Below are 19,218 nucleotides of genomic sequence, written 5' to 3' on the forward strand. Positions count from 1 at the left end.
CCAGTCAAAAGTTTGGACACACCTTCTAATTCCATGGTCTTTCCTGATGTTTATTTCTTTCTACATTGTAAAACAATGCTGAAGGCGGCCGAAATCCACAATAATGTCCTTTGAACAGTTGATATTGAGATGTCTGCTACTGATGCTCTGTAAAGCCTTCATAATGCCTCTAATCTGAGGTGCTGTTAATTGGTGATTTCTGAGGCTGGTGACTCTAAATGAACTTCTCCTCTGCAGCAGAGGTAAGTTTTGCTCTTGCTTTACTGGGATGGTCTTCATGTGAGCCAGTTTCATCATGGTGCTTGATGGGTTTTGCAAATGCACTTGACAATACTGTTCTTGCAAGAACTATTCCAGAACACCTGACCTTCGTGTCTTAAAATAACAACTGACTGTATACTAACTATATATATATATATATATATATATATATATATATATATATATATATATATATATATATATATATATATATATATATATATATATATATATATATATATACACACACACACACATCGTTTTTGTTTTCAGAGCTTAGGATAGTTGTCATTTTTATTTTAGTCTTATTTTATGACGCTCTGACTTGATTTCATTTCCTCCTCAACCTAATTTAAAAAGTAGCTTGGTCTAAGAAGGAAGGATGCTCTAAAAGCCCTTTTATAAGGTTTCAGGTCTAAATTTGGCGCTTTCCAGCCCACTACACTCTTTTTTTGTCAAAGACAAAAACAAAATCCTTAATCAGTTCCTAATTCAATACTCCATGGGCTCTTATATATATATATATATATATATGCATACACACACTATATATAAAATGGCAAGAAGAATTTTCCAGAAGGAACGATATCCAGAGGTAATATCAATATGCCTCCTGTCTTTACTGTGCTGATGCTCTGAGCAGCCGCGTCGATTTGACGTCACTTGCCGAACTCGGGCTTGAGGAGACCGTCTCAGGTTTAGGAGCATGGACTCAGCATGTTCTTTACTTTTACCTGGTTGGAAGATTAGAAACGACGACTCACTGTACGTCCCCCAAGCTCCTCAAATGCAGAGTTAGCATTGGTTTGTAAGAGAACGACTGAACGCTATTCTAAATACCAAATTCTACATTATATTATTTATACATGATATTACATTACATTATTTCTCCTCCTGCTTTACTATGAACGCCGTCAAATCCTGTAATATTTATGTATAAGGCATCCCAACTTACACTGATCAGCCATAACATTGTGAGCAGTGAGATGTGAAGTGAATAAGACTGAGTATCTCCTCATCACGGCACCTGTTAGTGGGTGGGATATATTAGGCAGCAAGTCAACATTTTGTCCTCAAAGTTGATGTTAGAAGCAGGAAAAATGGACAATCGTAAGGATTTGAGCTTTGAGTTTGACCAAGGGCCAAATTGTGATGGCTAGACCACTGGATCAGAGCATCTCCAAAACTGCAGCTCTTGTGGGGTGTTCCCGGTCTGCAGTGGTCAGTATCTATCAAAAGTGGTCCAAGGAAGGAACAGTGGTGAACCGGAGACAGGGTCATGGGTGGTCAAGTCTCACTGATGCACGTGGGGAGCAAAGGCGTGTGATCCGATCCAACAGACGAGCTACTGTTGCTCAAACTGCTGAAGAAGTTAATGCTGGTTCTGATAGAAAGGGGTCAGAATACACAGTGCAGGACGGGTCAGGGCTGATTTGGCAGCAAAAGGGGGACCAAGACAATATTAGGCACTATAAAACCCACTATACACACTAATATATATATATATATATATATATATATATATATATATATATATATATATATAAAAATATATATATATTTATATATATATATATATACATATATATATATATATATATATATATATATATATATATATATATATATATATATATATATAAATATATATATATATATATACATAGGCACAATAAAAACCACTCAGCGTTTCTGAGAGTGATCGGGCCGAGCAAGTGTCGTCCCCTTGCAGCCACGCCGGTGTTAAACACACACGTCTGTCGGGACAAACCTCTGGAGTCACCCTGCCGCGAGTCATTACCTCGTCTGTGTACAACAGATCCTCGCTGTACACGAGGTAACGCAGCTCACACACGTAGGACAGATCTGGGACTCCACCGACACTGAGTGTGACGGATGCAAATCGTTCCGGAAATTCCTGTCCAAACGTGTGAATAATGAATGTTCTGTATGTTCACTCTTTCCTGAGACGAGGCTCTTGGGAACTGAGCTTGACGGTGCTGATGATAAATGGATGCTGTACTCTAGAGATGGTTTATAGGACAGAGGATGAGATTATAAATAAAAGTCAGATGATAAAATATTCTACGACCAGAATCCTCATCCTCATCTTGTGTGTCGTTATGTCTTGCTCTACAGTAGTAGTTTGTTAGACGTGAACATGGTTCACGAGGACTTTTTTCTTTTTCCTTTCCACACACGCACTGTTCGCTTTTCCATATTTGTGCATCACGATATACAGATTTGTGGCAACAATTCGGTAACTTTACATATTTTTAAATTACTTTTAATAATATTGCACAAAAAAATGTTTATAATGTCTACAAAAATGTTTTTATTTTCAACGTTTAAAGAAGATTAAAAAAAAAAAACAATATTAAACTAAATATTTAAGAGTATTTTAATTTGGCAAATTATTATTATTAATAAACATTTTTAATTAACTAATAAAAGAATATAATGATATCAAAAGTGTATTGCATTGTACATGATCACAATACTGATACATCACATCATCATACACTACCATGTGGATGAATACTCGAATTTGATTGGTGCGTCACTGTTGTATTTACGGAAATTAGTTCCGGCTGTACACTGAACTGTGGGTTAATATAAAACAAACAAAAACAAAACATGTTGTTTGACAAAGCAAAATGTGGGGGCGTTTATTTAGGAGAGACTTATTTAAACATTTGGGCAAAGCCCTCTCACTCTCAGTTATACTTACCATTTTCTCAGTAAAATAGCATTCTGTGTGTGTGTGTGTGTGTGTGTGTGTGTGTGTGTGTGTGTGTGTGTGTGAGAGAGAGAGAGAGAGAGAGAGAGAGAGAGACAGAGCGAGAGAGAGAGGTTTGTATTAATCACAGCTATAACTTAAGTAAGAACAGGGACTAACTTGTCTCTTGGATGTTGCACAACGTTACATTGAGCAAAACCATTAACATTAACGAGGTGCTGTATGGTATCCTCTGTAAATCACTGTGGTATAAGCAGAATAAGCAGGTGTTATTCCTTAAATAATGCCACACCTTAGTGGGAAACAGAGATGAAGCAGCTACGGCATAATAAACGTCATGTGACCTTCACAGACAGGAAGCACAAGGGACGAGAGCAACCGAACACTTCATTACTCTTAATGATACCATATTCCATCACTGCCCAGTTCTCAGATCTGACCGGTCACTTACATAACAGTGTCACTCAAATCACAGCTTCACATTAAAAGCTCTGTGAGGAGATTTTTTTTATTTCACGTTTATGGAAGGAGTCTCCAGTTTCAGAGGTTTGTAACAGTAAGTTCTTCACCACAGGAAAGGTTTCATGATGGAGGAGTTTTTATGCTCTGATGTTCCTCAGTATCTCGACTTGCTGCACTTTTTGTGAACATGATGTAAATAAATTATATACAAAATTTATACTACACCTCATTTACCAAGAGAGAGAGACAGACAGACAGAGAGATGCAGAGAGACACACAGACAGAGAGAAAGAGAGAGACCAATACAGACAGAGAGAGAGAGATAGAGACCGATACAGACAGAGAGAGAGAGAGAGAGAGAGAGAGACCGATACAGACAGAGAGAAAGATAGAGACTGATATAGAGAAAAAGAGGGAGACCGATACAGACAGAGAGAAAGATAGAGATACTGATACAGAGCGAGAGAAAGAGAGAGACTGATACAGAGAGAAAGAGAGAGAGAGAGAGAGAGCCCGATACAGACAGGGAGAAAGATAGAGAGAGACCGATACATACAGAAAGAAAGATAGAGAGAGACAGATACAGACAGAGAGAAAGAGAGAGAGAAACAGATACAGAGAGAAAGACAGAGAGAGACCGATACAGACAGGGAGAAAGATAGAGAGAGACTGATACAGACAGGGAGAAAGATAGAGACTGAAACAGAGAAAGAGAGAGAGCCTGATACAGACAGAGAGAAAGATAGAGACAGACAAATACAGACAGGGAGAAAGATAGAAAGAGACCGATACAGACAGAGAGAAAGATAGAGACTGATACAGAGAAAGAGAGAGACCAATACAGACAGAGAGAAAGATAGAGAGAGACTGATACAGAGAGAGAGAGAAAGAGAGAAACTGATACAGAGAGAAAGAGAGAGACCGATACAGACAGAGAGAAAGATAGAGAGAGACCGATACAGACAGACAGAGAGACCGATACAGACAAAGAGAAACCGATACAGACAGAGAGAGAGACCCATACAGACAGAGAGACCGATACAGACAGAGAGAAAGATAGAGAGAGACCGATAGACAGAGAGAAAAAGATAGAGAGAGACCGATAGACAGAGAGAAAGATAGAGAGAGACCGATAGACAGAGAGAAAGATAGAGAGAGACCGATAGACAGAGAGAAAGATAGAGACCGATACAGACAGAGAGAAAGATAGAGACCGATACAGACAGAGAGAAAGATAGAGACCGATACAGACAGAGAGAAAGATAGAGACCGATACAGACAGAGAGAAAGATAGAGAGACAGATACAGAGAGAAAGATAGAGAGACAGATACAGACAGAGAGAAAGATAGACAGAGGCCGATACAGACAGAGAGAAAGATAGAGACCGATACAGACAGAGAGAAAGATAGAGAGAGACCAATACAGACAGAGAGAAGGATAGAGAGAGACTGATACAGAGAGAGAGAAAGAGAGAGAGAGAGACTGATACCGACAGAGAGAAAGAGAGAGACTGATACAGAGAGAAATATAGAGAGAGACCGATACAGACAGAGAGAAAGATAGAGAGAGACCGATATGGACAGAGAGAAAGAGAGAGACAGATACAGACAGAGAGACAGATAAATGCAGACAGGAAGAGAGACAAATGCAGGTACAGAAAGAGACAGAGAGATAAAGAGAGAAAGATTAATAGTTACAGAGACAAGTAGATGGGGGGGGTAGAGAGAGACAGATAAAGACAGACAGAGTGAGAGACAGAGTGAGAGACAGAGTGAGAGACAGACAGACAGAGCTATTAGACACTTTCATTCTGTCTCACTTACACTTGATGAAGTTAGTATTCAGTGAGACAGTGAAATCGGTTTAAGAGAAACTCTTAGTTCACTTTCTGTTCACTTTCAGAGAGCGGAAATAAACACAGACCAGAAGTACACCACTTATCTCCACTAGTCGTGTTCACACACCGTGTCATTTACTGCATTTTTATTCCACTAAAATCGCTCAGAAATCAACTTTAAGCGGAACCTGACAGAATGTTTTCCTCTTCATGGCAGCAGCAGCAGATAGGCGTCGCTTTCACACTGCACCACTGTGCTACAGCTAACGGAGCTAACACTCTACATACGCGTGCATTTCTGCAAACTAACACTCCTGAACACCGGGATAAAATCCCACAGACATGGCAAAGTGGAGCGCAGGAGGTTGAAAAGCCACCGCTTACCTCAGATATGTAATATACTCCACCCTGGGCTCCTGCGTTTATTAAACAGCAACACAACCCGGTGCAGATCCGCTTCAGTACTGATGCCACACGCATCCGCCGCGCGCTGCCGGAGTTTCAGTGTTAGCATTAGCTTAGCTTCGGAGAGCAACGCCGGGTTGCCAGGCAATGGAAATCAAAGCGCGTGCTGACGTCACGTCACTATATACATACACACATAGACACCGCGAAAAAAACAAACAAATAATAATAATAATAATAATCATAATAATAATAATCATAATAATAACAACAACAATAATGAATGTTTACGTCATTTTAAAAAGGTCAAAATAACAATAACATAAGGTGACATTTAAAATAATTTATGTTGAATATTTAGTCCATTAGTTCATCTATCCAATCCATCCATCCATCCATCCATCCAGTCATTAATTCCATCCATCCACCCATCCATCCATCCATCCAGCCAATCATTAATTCATCCATCCAATCCATCCGTCCATCCAATCCATCTGTCCATCCATCCATCCAGTCATAAATTTCATCCATCCATCCATCCATCCATCCAGTCATTTATCCATTCATAAATTTCATCCATCTATCCATCCATCCATCCATCCATCCAGTCATTTATCCATTCATCAAGCTGTCAATCCATCCATCCATCCATCCATCCATCCATCCATCCATCCAGTCATTTATCCATCCATCCATCCATCCATTCAGTCATTCATCAGATCTTGAGCCTGAAATAAAAGTTCATCTGTTCAAGCTATAATTGAAACACAAAATTTTGTCCTAAAAAATGAAGGTTAAATAAAGGTTTTTTTCGTGAATAGAAGCTATTAAAATTCAGTTCATTAATTCATTACAATGTAATCATTATTGATTTCTTGATTATCTTGTGAATAAGGACATAATGTGAATAATCTTTTAAAGGAATCTTAATTTTAACCACAGCCACAACACGCAGCTTTATGAAGGATGTTCCTACTTTGGGAGCTTTTCTTAAGGAAAGTTAATAGAGAGCTTCTTTGTCAACTCTATTTCAGCAAAAATAATAAATTACTATTTTTAGTAAATGATTAGTGAACGCAACACTATGCACAGGTGCCAGTGTAGTTCGATTTTTAACATTTTTAAGAAATAGAGGAGGATAATGACAATGTAAAGACATAGGTTTTATGACAGATTTTCAAACACAGTAGAAAGGGAAGTGAGGGACACTGAACACTGATTACACACAGCTCCCACAGTCAAAAGGGCAGCAATGTCTGCAATAAATGTCAAGACTTTCAGAGTTTGGCACAGAGGAGAACTGCAGAGAGAGAGAGAGAGGTGAGAGAGAGACAGAGAGAGAGAGAGAGAGAGAGAGAGAGAGAGCAAGAGATAGACAGTGAGAAAGAGAGAGAGACAGAGAGAGCGAGAGATAGACAGTGAGAAAGAGAGAGAGCAGACAACCACTCAGCCCCTTATCTCAGGACACCAGACAGTGTTAGATATATTAAAGTTTCTGTTTACATCTCCACATCTCTCTCTCTCTCTCTTTGAATAAATAGATAAACACTGATCAGCCATAACATTAAAACCACCTTCCTATTATTGCCCCCCTTATGCCACTACAACAGCTCTGACTCGCTGAGGCATGGACTGCATGTGCCCACACATATCCATGGTCCTTACTGAAAAAAAACATACTATAACTAAGTTTTTTTTACTACAAATAAATTTATCTAATATTAATCTAGATTAATAAAACATAGCTTTATCACACACACACACACAAATATATATATATGACTCGACTCTGGTGTGACGTTTTCTTTCTACTTTCTACTCCTCCATCTTCCTCCCCTCTTGCTCATCCTCTTCCTCTTGTCTGTTAATGTTATTCGTCATAGTCCTCTCCTGTGTTGGTGATGGAGACATATTTCCTTTGTATTTCCTGAACATTCCACCATGCTACATAAGCTCTGATGAGAAAAGGAATAAATAAATAAATGGAAAAATGAATGAATTTTTTCATATTTCTTTCTTCATAGCCCCCATGAGGAAGAGAAGTTGCATATCCTTGAGGAACAGAGCACAGGTGATGTAGTGTCTAACCACAGAGCTGTAGAAAAGCTGACAGCGTGAAACGTGACACAAGATAGAGTCTCTTCAGAGTGACCCAATATGAGTTTGAGACTGAGTTTGGGGAAGCACTGAGAGACAGTTATTACACAAGGGTGTACAAGGATTGGAGGAAGTGCCAGTGTAAGCTAAAACAGTTCACAGTTACAGTTTGAAAGGTGCAAGCTATAATATTTACTCAAGCGACTAGGAATTACAGTGCGTTTACTTCAAACCGTTCTTGTCAGGCCTGCTGTTCAGAGTTTATGTAGGATTTATTTTCTTTCAGGTGTTCCTGAAGCCCATAATTACCATTATGGAGGTTTACGAACGTTGCCAGGCAACATTGCCATGGAGATCCCACTTGGATTTGGTTGCACAATAAGCTGATCATTATTTACTTCTAGGCAGCTAATGCCACGATTAACACGGAGCATTTAGCAAGCAGAGCAGTTTCTGTGAATGGAGTAAATGGAGTGGGGCATTAGTTACTGCACTTGTTAGTGCATACATACTCTTCTGTCCATCAGTGAGACTAGTCTCTCTCTCTCTCTCTCTCTCTCTCTCTCTCAACGGCTTTGACTGTAATTAAGGCATGAACTTTAGCTTTAGCTTCAGCTGCTGTGGAGATGGAAAAAAGAGACCTCAAACCTCTTATTAAGTGAAAACGGGGGCAATTTAGTGGCAGATACAAATTTTTTTACAGGTCTATTTACTTTAATGATTCTTTTTCATAGATTCATAGGTACAACAATTCATTTTCATCGATTCATCACTTTCATGGATTCATTAATGATTCTTTTTCATAGGTTCATTATTGTAAAGATTCATACGTACTTTAATGACTAATTATTATAGATTCATTATATTAAAGGTTCATAGGTACGTTAGCGAGTCGTTTCTCATAGATTCATACAACAATTCATTTTCGTCGATTCATTACTTTCATAGATTCATACATTAATGATTCTTTTTCATAGATTAATTATTGTAAAGATTCATAAATACATTAATGATTCATTTTTATAGATTCATTATTTTAAAGATTCAAAGATACGATAATGAGTCATCCCTTCATGAAGAGTCATAAAGAGTCATGATTCATTTTTACTGATTCAAATGTGTGGAATAAGCCAGTGGAACCAACTGGGAAACCTGCATCTGTCTTTTCAAAATAAATCAAATCTTTCTTTGCTGAGAAAATGATTACACTTTCAGCACAAAAAATTATAATAATTTTTTTTGTCTACTTTTTACAAAAGTGCTGTACAGCTCAAACTGGATTACACGGAAATCTTCAGCCCTAAAGGTCACCCTTTCTTGCCTCTTATTCACCAGGGAATTCTTGACTGCAGTAAAAAGTGACTCCTTTTAGCGCTTCTCTGTTTTATTGACTGTCTGAAACAAAACCTGTTCAGGATATAAATCCAAAGCGGTTCATGTTCCATCGTTGACCTTCACGAAACTGGTGTGTTTTCAGACCAGAGGCATTTTCCTGATGCCACATGCGTTTTTATCAGGCTTTTAACAGGCGTGCTCAGCTTCCTGGCTGGTGAATGACCAGTGCTCAGTAAACCTGGAGCGCTGAATGAACTTATCTCCTGTTTTAAAAACACTGTAATAAATGTAACCAGAAAATCTAAATTAATAATATTTTAACTGTATGGACAAGGAAAGTAAAATGCCTAGACATGAGATTAGACTGTCCAGATTAGATTTATTTATTTTTTTTGAAAACTGAACTGTTTTTTTTTATTTTTCACATTTAGTTACCCAGTTGTCCCCTGTTTACAACTTTAACACCCCTTCCTCTGTATAAAAGCCCCAGGTTTAACTGGAGATGTCAGCATTCATGTCACAATGACTCTCTTGTCTCTCTGGATCTTTGCAGTTCTCCTCCGTCTCATGTGCCGTTCACGTGCTGCCCTTCTCGACGGTAAGAACATCACTTTTAACACGCTACCAGTGAAATGTTTTGATGTATGGTGCACACGAACATTCTTCCGGTAATTACGGCAATGTCATCATCTGTACAGGAGCAAAGTGTGGCTCTCCACGGCTAGGAAGCACATTCGACCGCTACCTGAGGATTGTTGGAGGCTCACCGGCGCTTTACGGTTCTCACCCCTGGCTGGCATGTACCTTTCTAACTGATGCAGTGTAATAATAAAGGGTTTTTTTCAGCTCAGGGGGTGATTTTACCGTGTCCAGGTGAGTAAAGTGAGCTATGTGTTTTCAGGTGTCTCTGAGATTCAGAGGATCTCATTTCTGTGGAGCTGCCATCCTTACTGACTGCTGGCTTCTGACTGCTGCTCACTGCTTCTCTACTTCCACAGCGTGAGGACTAATGCTATGTCTTTACTCTTATACTACTACATAAAAAATAAGTAAATAAAAAAAATAAAAAAAATTAATAATAATAAATGAATGAATAAAAAAAAAGAAAGGAAATAAATAAATGAAAAGATTTATTATTGTTATTATTAGTATTAGTATTATTATTTTTTTTGTTATGCAAGTCGATGTACTTAATAATACTTAATAATATAATTTCTATTACTAATATAATTTGAAATAATATTTTACTGCAGATCTCTTTTTAAAAAGAATTTAAAAATCCTTTTATTCATGCATTTTATTTAATCTGCTTTTAATCGGTTTCTAAATATAGTATCCAGTGGTATTATCACTGGACAAATACGCAAGTTTTAATTTTTATGGATTAAAATAAGCTTAAGGCATATTAAAAGAAAAATACTATATCATAAATAAAAATAAAGTGCAGCAGAAGTAAAGAGATCCGTCATATGCAGAGGAAAATAGGATTTTTTTTTTTTAAATCTAGATTTAAAAATGAATATTGAATGAATATTTTGGTAAATATTGTACTATTTATGAAGTAACCACCCTTCATTATCCCTTTTGACACCTCACTCGTCTGTTATATTGCGCAGTATTTTTAGGACTACTGGATAAATATTCTTACATTTTTACTAAACTGTACATATTCTTACTGAACTGTACAGTTTACAGTGTGTTCTATTCATACATTCGAGCACACGGTGTGTATGATAAGTGTATTTACTTTTGAACACTGTGTAATCAGGACCAGATCAGCAATGTGACAACACATGACAAGTGATTTGATTGCATTCGATACATCTGTGTTTGGATAGAGAGTTCCTGCATGTTGTGGAGGCCGTAGTGGGCGAGTATGACCAGAGAGTGGTGGATCGTGGGGAGCAGACGTTTGGTGTGAAGAATGTGATACTTCATGAACAGTACCATCATACACTTCCTATGAACTATGATATTGCCCTGCTAGAGCTGAAAGGACACATCCACTTCAGCAAGTTTTTTTTTTTCAGTTTTTTCAGTCATTTGTCCAGTCATACATATATACTGATTTAAATAGTTGAAAAGTGTTCCAGTGCATCAAAATGGACTACTTTTGCTTGACATTGACTAAACTTTGACTAACCTTTTAACCATAAAAGTTTAGTCAGCTCTTTTAACCACAAGAACGTGGTTTCCTGAACTTCCTGTATATCATTGACAGATGATTTTGCTCAGCCTGTATGTCTTCCTCTGCCTGGTGAGATGTTCCCACCAAAGACCCCTTGCGTTGTTGCTGGATGGGGACGGACGAAAGAGAGTAATGATATTCAAGGTTTATTTACATGGATAATAACTTTAATGCCAACTTGATTGAGTATTTAGCAGTTTTGCTTATTCTCAGGAGGTCGGGTGGCTTCAATTGTTCATGAAGTGCAGTTGGACCTGGTGGATCCAGCCACCTGCAAGCATATCCTACAGACCCTTAGACCAGGACTGCAAAACCTCACAGTGTTGTGTGCTGGACCAGAGAGAGGAGGGAAAGATGCCTGCCAGGTACCTAACCCTGACTTCCATCAATCACTTTCTTAAAGGTGGTTTGGCACATGTTCCAAACGTTGTGGCAACTACCTGAGAAGGCCAGTCTAGACATAGTTTCCAGGATCTGTTGATCCAGAGACATTCTCAAACTGAGTATGAGGTCCCATCAGCGGGGCCTTAGCCAGGCTGAGGTGCCCAAGGCAACAACCAAGGCATTTTGGTGTTCAATGTTTGTTTCTAAACCAACGTTTTCCAAAAAAGCCACAAACGATAACAAGTAGCTAACAGCTAATGGAAAGGTTTCAACAAAAATATCTTCCTCAAACCAGACTTGCTGGTATGGTTTAGAAAAAGTTTGATTGATAGTATAGTTCACGCACTCACTTTCAGTGATCGTATTATCCTTGTAAGGGCCAGAGTGAATAGAGAACCTATCCTGGAAATACTGGGTGTGAGGTGGGAATACTTGATGCTATGACATAACTAAATAAAAATCATTAAAATCATACAAATCATGAGGCCCTGCTGATGAGACTTTAACTCATATTTAGTATGAGAATGTCTCTGGATCAATGGATCCTGGAAACTATGTCTGGACTGACCTTCTCAGGTAGTTGCCACCTCATCCTCACCAGATGAAGTAAACAAAAATAAACAATTAATGAATGAATGACATGAACACTTACTGTATTCCACAGGGAGACTCAGGTGGACCTTTGCTGTGCCCACGGGCTGATGGACAATGGGTGGTGGTCGGAATCACATCATGGGGCAAAGGATGTGGACGCAGCTGGATCAACAACCGGATGAAACCTCTGATTGGAAGAAGCTCACCTGCAGTGTTCACTAGCATCCCTGTGTTCATCAAATGGTTATTCTGGAAAGGTGTGCCTCTTCTCTGGAGAAAGGGTTCAATATACAGTATGAGTGCAGTTTTTGAAGTAGTTTGCCCATTTGAGTCATAATGTTTTTGGGAATAAAGCTGACATTTGTTGTCTTTCAGGAAAAACAATCTCCCAGTTAAATGTACAAGATGGAGCTCTAAAAGGCAGTGAGGGAATTATACAATACCCGGTTCACCCAGGCCTGAACTACAGCAACAATGAGTGAGTCCTCAATGTTTCAGTGCTTTTTCTTAAGGTGTTCAGGAACACTGACTTGTTGTTGTTTTGTGGGCAGGGCAATCTCTTGGTCTATTACTGTACCAAGTGGCAAAAGAATCCTGTTAGAATTCTTGAAGTTTGACCTGGAGAACCACCCTCTGTGCCAAAGTGACCACCTCACTGTGTTCACCGGTGAAGGCCTACCAATAGGTAAGGTAAGATTTAGAATGACAGTGTGAACCAAAAATGGTTTCGTAAGGGTTCTTTAGTTGGTTGGGGTTCCAAGTGGCTTTAAAGATTATCCCAGGAAAACTGTGTGTGAAGTAGGAGTACATAATATGGTAGACCTTCTCTGGGCACCAAGTTTCCAAGTTTCTGGGAGGTTTGGGGAAACCAGCATCAAATTATGGAAAACATGGTGTGCTCCCACCTCATAGGGGAGTGCATTCTCACCTCATTCCAGGGTAAATCTGGGGCATATTCCAGAAACACAGGGTATAAATAGGACTATACCCTAGGTGGGACAGCAGACTATGGCAAAGGACAATGCACAAATACATTCCCATGTTCATTCATAGTAGAAGATTAGATGGGCCATTCAACTTTACTGGCAAGGTTTTGGGTGGTTTTAAAAAAAAAACCCAATCAGACATGAAGAGAATGTGTAAAACTGTACATAGACAATGACCTCAGCTTAGGACCAAACCAAAGACCTTGGAGCTGTCTTTTTGACTAAAAAATAGAAACAGAACTGAAGGCTGAAATCAGTAGGATGGCAATGCTCGACAAAAGCTTCACACTAAAATGTAGCCTCTGCTCTGATATATGACCTTTGACCACATGTATCTTGCTCTGTATTTGTAACCAGGCCGATTTTGTGGCAGCAAGTCCCCTGCACCAGTGCTCATACACTCCAACACCACCGTGCTTCATTTCATTTCTGATTTCAGCATCTCAGGCTCAGGCTTCTCTGTCCGCTTCAGAGCCGTCGAAGCTGACTACACTTTGGGTGAGTTACAAAATCGGGTGTCGCAACCGGTCACACTACCAAACCATAGCTAGCAAAGCTGGTTCTTAGAAAACATGATTTAAAAAAAATCAGTAGAGTAAAGAGCTACAACATGACAGTTATTAATAGATAAGTCAACAGAACAGGTACTGGGACCTCATTCCTAGCATATTTCTTTGTGTATGTTAGGGAGGGTCATGTGCAGAGCCATCAAGCAGAGGAAAATTTGTGTAGGTTTTTTTGTTGCATGCCAATTGTTATCATCATCAAACGTTGTGGAGGTTAGTTGCCTTGGGCATTTTTTTTTCCTTTGGGTGCCATCATACAACACAACTTTTAACTGGGTACACATTTGTTTTTTCACTGTCACATGCTAGTTTTATCGGTCTTGCCTGGGCCTGACGATTGACCACGATTCTGATAACATTCTACTTTATCTGTTTACAACTTTTAACAGTAAATATGGTCCAGACAAAACAGAATAGCTTTAGATCCCTAATAAACGAGAGGAGACAGTGGTGAACACATGAAGAAGAAACCTTGAGTGGATCCTGGCTCAAAATGGAACCTGCCTCTTTCTGGGTGTCACCAGATAGTGAGATTATAAATAATTACACCTTCTAGTTAGACTTCATTATACAAACAAACCAAAACAAATGTAAATTCTGACCAGTGATGGATGTTAGACGGGTCCAGGGACAAGAAATCCAATGCGTTATGGGAAAGGTACGATTACTGCTTCCATTAAAAACAATAATCCAGTAGACAATAGGAACCCAAATGCAAAGATGCCATTTTGAAGTAAATGTGTGGACTCTACAGGACAGAATTTGTCCAGTGCCCTTGAGAACCCAATGTCTTATACTTGTTAACATTTTCTTTGCCCTATTCAGCTAATTAACAGCTGTTCCTAAGTTAAAACAGCCAGCTTCTAGCAGGGAAAACACAAATACACTATATTGCCAAAAGTATTCGCTCACCTGCCTTGACTCGCATATGAACTTAAGTGACATCCCATTCCTAATCCATAGGGTTCAATATGACGTCGGTCCACCCTTTGCAGCTATAACAGCTTCAACTCTTCTGGGAAGGCTGTCCACAAGGTTTAGGAGTGTGTTTATGGGAATTTTTGACCATTCTTCCAGAAGCGCATTTGTGAGGTCACACACTGATGTTGGACGAGAAGGCCTGGCTCTCAGTCTCCGCTCTAATTCATCCCAAAGGTGTTCTATCGGGTTGAGGTCAGGACTCTGTGCAGGCCAGTCAAGTTTATCCACACCAGACTCTGTCATCCATGTCTTTATGTCTGACTGCTCTAGAGTCCAGAGGCGGCGTGCTTTACACCACTGCATCCGACGCTTTGCATTGCACTTGGTGATGTATGGCTTGGATGCAGCTGCTCGGCCATGGAAACCCATTCCATGAAGCTCTCTGCGCACTGTTCTTGAGCTAATCTGAAGGCCACATGAAGTTTGGAGGTCTGTAGCGATTGACTCTGCAGAAAGTTGGCGACCTCTTCGCACTATGCGCCTCAGCATCCGCTGACCCCGCTCCGTCAGTTTATGTGGCCTACCACTTCGTGGCTGAGTTGCTGTCGTTCCCAAACACTTCCACGTTCTTATAATACAGCTGACAGTTGACTGTGGAATATTTAGGAGCGAGGAAATTTCACGACTGGATTTGTTGCACAGGTGGCATCCTATCACAGTTCCACGCTGGAATTCACTGAGCTCCTGAGAGCGACCCATTCTTTCACAAATGTTTGTAAAAACAGTCTGCATGCCTAGGTGCTTGATTTTATACACCTGTGGCCATGGAAGTGATTGGAACACCTGATTCTGATTATTTGGATGGGTGAGCGAATACTTTTGGCAATATAGTGTATGTACAAGTATTCTCCAGGACCAGGGTTGGGGGTGCAGATATGTATGAATTCCAGAAAGTCCCCCAGATCCACCACATTGAGAGAATACTGTGTTATAACAATGCCTATTATATTTTGGAAATTCTATTGTGAAGCTAATATTTTCAAAACATTCCTAGTTCTCCCCTTGGATATAGATATGAACAACATCTAATTTCCCCATCTTTGTATCCACATATTTCCATCATTAGCCCTAATCTTGAGTGCTAATTATTTATAACACTCTGTCTGGCTGGGTTCAGCATGCACAGCTCTCCAAACAGGTGTGTACCTGGCACTAGAGACAGCTTTATCTCCTGAGACCTCCGTCTGTGCTCTTTTTCTAAGGTGACACAGCACAGGTGGGTCCCAGGAGACCTTGTGCTGGCAGGGCCATGACCATAACGACAGCTATGCCGGAGGATTGCACACACACACACACACACATCCCCAGAGAGTCAGGAGTGGTGGATCAAAACATCACTGCCGCACTTTCTCTCTCCACCACATGACCTCTGGTGGAAAGAAACACAACACCACAGCGTGTTTGTATTGCATGCAAACTGGCATTGTCTGCTGGGAGATGAGTGTGTGTGTGTGTGTGTGTGTGTGTGTGTGTGTGCACCGTGCTTGACCACGCTTGGCTCCACCAATGCCTCCTCTTTTGTGTTTGTTCAGGCCCAGGCTGCGGCACAGTGGCACTGTTTCAATCCTTGGCGACCGTGCAGAGCCCCGACTACCCGCTATTCTATGGCGACGACACCCATTGCCGCTGGGTAATCTACGTCCGCGAGGGTTATGTTGTCAAGGTATCAGGGCTTGAGGGTCATGGTCAGGGCGTGAGGCTGGCATGGTCAACTCGTCTCTGGGCATGAATGCATTCATTGGCTGTTTGAATATGCAGTGAGAGTGGAGACCTCGCGATCAGTTTTCCAGGCCAGAGAGAATGCGATACTTGTTTCCATTAGAGTAGGGCTGAGGGATATACCTTTTTTTAGGGAGGCCAGTACTGATTTACATATTGGTGTGCAGTTTTGAAAAGCGTTAAGTAATAAAACACTTAGGGTGGGGCGATGCTGTTATAAAGAAATTGTTAATCCCAGGGTGGCGTGATGCAGCCTGATGCAAAGCTGAGTTGTTGTTCATCCCAAAGTTCATTATTTTCCAATGACGGCTCATCCTGAAGTGTTTTGCTCCTCTTAAACCACAGCAATTTGATGACATTTATTAGCTTAAATTAAAAACTCAGACATTGTTGTGGAATATTGTGGAACATCCATCCACAGTGAACAAACGTCTATCCAAAATACGACATCTGAAAATCAACAACAAGAGAACAGACCTAGATAACAAAAATAACAAAAGGCAAAAGCAAGGTTTAGAACTCACTAGAAAGACTTTGCCCAGGGTTCGAATATGCTATATGGAGTGTTGAAACAGAAAGAAACAAAGAAGAGGTTAAAAAAATTCTGGTGAGGGCGCCCCCTGGCAGTCTGGAGGGGAAGAATCTGAGGCCAGATGTTAATGCAGCACTGCTAGCTTTAGCAAAATATGGTGCATTTTTAAAATGGTAGCCCCGCCCCTCGTCCAGTATGTAAGCAAAACTGTGAGCGTCGTTGTTGGAATTTTCACTGTGAAGACTTACTACTTACTACTTACAGCCTCCAGTGCTAACACTGGAGACTCCTTCCATACAGAAAACTTCACCATATCCACATTTACACATGCACTTAATGTACTGTCATTTTCTGACCATTTTTTATTTTATGATATAATATAAAAACTTCTCAGGAGCTCGTTCCTGCTACTGAATTATAACCTCAGGATGTTTTTTTTTTTTTTTTAGCGCAGCTGAAAACGATCACAGTATTGTTCTTTAAAAGGTCATTACAGTCATTTGATCTGCATCTGTTCCTGCTCTATGGTTTCATCAATAATTCAGTGCTCTATTTACAGTGTAATTGGTGTAATGTATAATGTAATGTTGCACAACTAATAAACTTTAGCACAGTAGATATAATGTGTGATAATAGCAGTGCGAAGGAACTTTTTTCCCCCCTCTCTTTTACCTCAGCTTGACTTCACTGACTTTGTCTTGGAGGAGTCTGAAGGGTGTCAGTATGACTCTCTGTCTGTTTTCGGAGACTTTGAAGCCAGAGAACAAATTGGTAAGCTGACTAAAGCCACTCTTCCTGAAACGTGACACTCCACAGCGCCATGAAAAAGAGATCTATACGCTAAGGTTTAGGACACAGGCGAGATAATGATGCTAGCTAACGTTAGACATAGAAACAACTTTTTGATCTTGTTATCATACACTAGCCAACACTAGTGCTATGGCTAAAGTAGTTCTCTCTTTTTGTGTGCATGTGTGTAAAAGTGGTTTTGTGTGGTCAGAGCATTCCTCCCGCGGTGCTGAGTTTTGGCAGGGTGATGGTTGTGCACTTCGTGACAGATAGCAGCGTGTCTGCCCGCGGCTTCAGTGCTAATCTCTCGGCCATCAGCAAAAAGGGTGAGTGTCAACTCCACAGATGCAAACATGCAGAGCTGGTGCTCATCTTACAGCCAACAACACAACTCTCACAACTCTCACACGAACCCAAACGTACGGCATGTGTGTATCGGTTTACAGCGGCAGGTTTGCAGAAGCTTCTAAAATCCTCCATGGTATTGATCAAAGACATGATTTTAACGAAGAAGATCAATCGGTCACGACATGGTAACGTATGCATGCGATGATGTGGGATATTTAATGTGATGCACTCTCCTGTAAAGTAATTTGAAGGAAAAGCTGACCACACCCATTTGATATACATACATACAGCTCACTTTCAATAAGTGTAAGTACGTTTATCCCTGAAATATTCGATCCTTGTCGTTATCTGCGTCTCGGATTAACATGATGACTGCTGTGATGTCCTGAGACACATTTTTTTCAGACTACGCAAACTTAAAATGCAGTTTTGAGATTTTTGTCGTCTGTGTACTCCGTCCTAAACGCTCTTCATGTCTACAGACCTTCAACACGGCGAGCATGAAGACCTGGATGATGAAGAAAACCCTGACTAAGACCTCCTTCCTCTGTAGTTAGATATTACTGCTGTAATGTACATGTGACGAAATAAAGTCTTCTTCTTCTTTTTCTTCTTCTTCTGTTAGACCGGTCTGAGAAGACTGATTATTTAGTGTCAGACAGAAATGTCTCAGGATCATGTGGAATGTCTCGTGGCCTTGCTGCTTCTGAGCTGGACGACTTTATTAAAAGTGCACAGACTCACAGTGTCTCTGAGTCACATCAGTTTCTCTGAACCTTTAAACGAGTGTTAGAGGAGTTGCTGTGCAGTGCTGTGTCTCATACTGAGTGCTGAGAGCTTTCTGATGATCCAGACCGGAACACACACACACACACACATACACACACACACACACACATACACACACACACACACACACAGTCCTTTCATCTTCGCACTCTACATCTGAACTCTCGGACATTTGGTTCCCCTGAAGGACACAGTGTCATACTT

At 40.2% G+C, this 19,218-nt stretch overlaps 3 protein-coding genes across 4 annotated transcripts in view; 2 read left to right on the forward strand and 1 right to left on the reverse strand.

The window, feature by feature from the left end:
- Positions 1-5,835, reverse strand: part of far1 (fatty acyl CoA reductase 1) — a 29,766-nt gene extending 23,931 nt beyond the window's left edge. For both annotated transcript variants that reach the window (XM_058397518.1, XM_058397517.1), the window contains exon 1: positions 5,686-5,835. The gene's annotated coding sequence lies outside the window, so the exon portion shown is untranslated. The remainder of the gene's footprint in view (positions 1-5,685) is intronic.
- Positions 5,836-9,660: 3,825 nt separating this feature from the next.
- LOC131357463 (ovochymase-2) lies at positions 9,661-17,414 on the forward strand. Its single transcript, XM_058396436.1, has 10 exons — positions 9,661-9,736; positions 9,837-9,934; positions 10,040-10,137; positions 10,977-11,053; positions 11,540-11,691; positions 12,375-12,561; positions 12,680-12,782; positions 12,856-12,989; positions 13,648-13,788; positions 16,370-17,414. The coding sequence occupies exons 1-10, from the start codon at positions 9,661-9,663 to the stop codon at positions 16,564-16,566; spliced, it is 1,263 nt and encodes a 420-aa protein (XP_058252419.1). The 3' UTR covers positions 16,567-17,414.
- LOC131357464 (ovochymase-2) lies at positions 16,804-18,849 on the forward strand. Its single transcript, XM_058396437.1, has 4 exons — positions 16,804-16,825; positions 17,725-17,859; positions 18,072-18,203; positions 18,708-18,849. Exons 1-4 carry the CDS (start codon positions 16,804-16,806, stop codon positions 18,758-18,760), a joined length of 342 nt encoding a protein of 113 aa, XP_058252420.1. The 3' UTR covers positions 18,761-18,849.
- Positions 18,850-19,218: the final 369 nt, after the last annotated feature.

This window comes from Hemibagrus wyckioides, linkage group LG08 (genome assembly GCF_019097595.1).
Source record: "Hemibagrus wyckioides isolate EC202008001 linkage group LG08, SWU_Hwy_1.0, whole genome shotgun sequence".
NCBI classification, from domain to species: Eukaryota; Metazoa; Chordata; class Actinopteri; order Siluriformes; family Bagridae; genus Hemibagrus; species Hemibagrus wyckioides.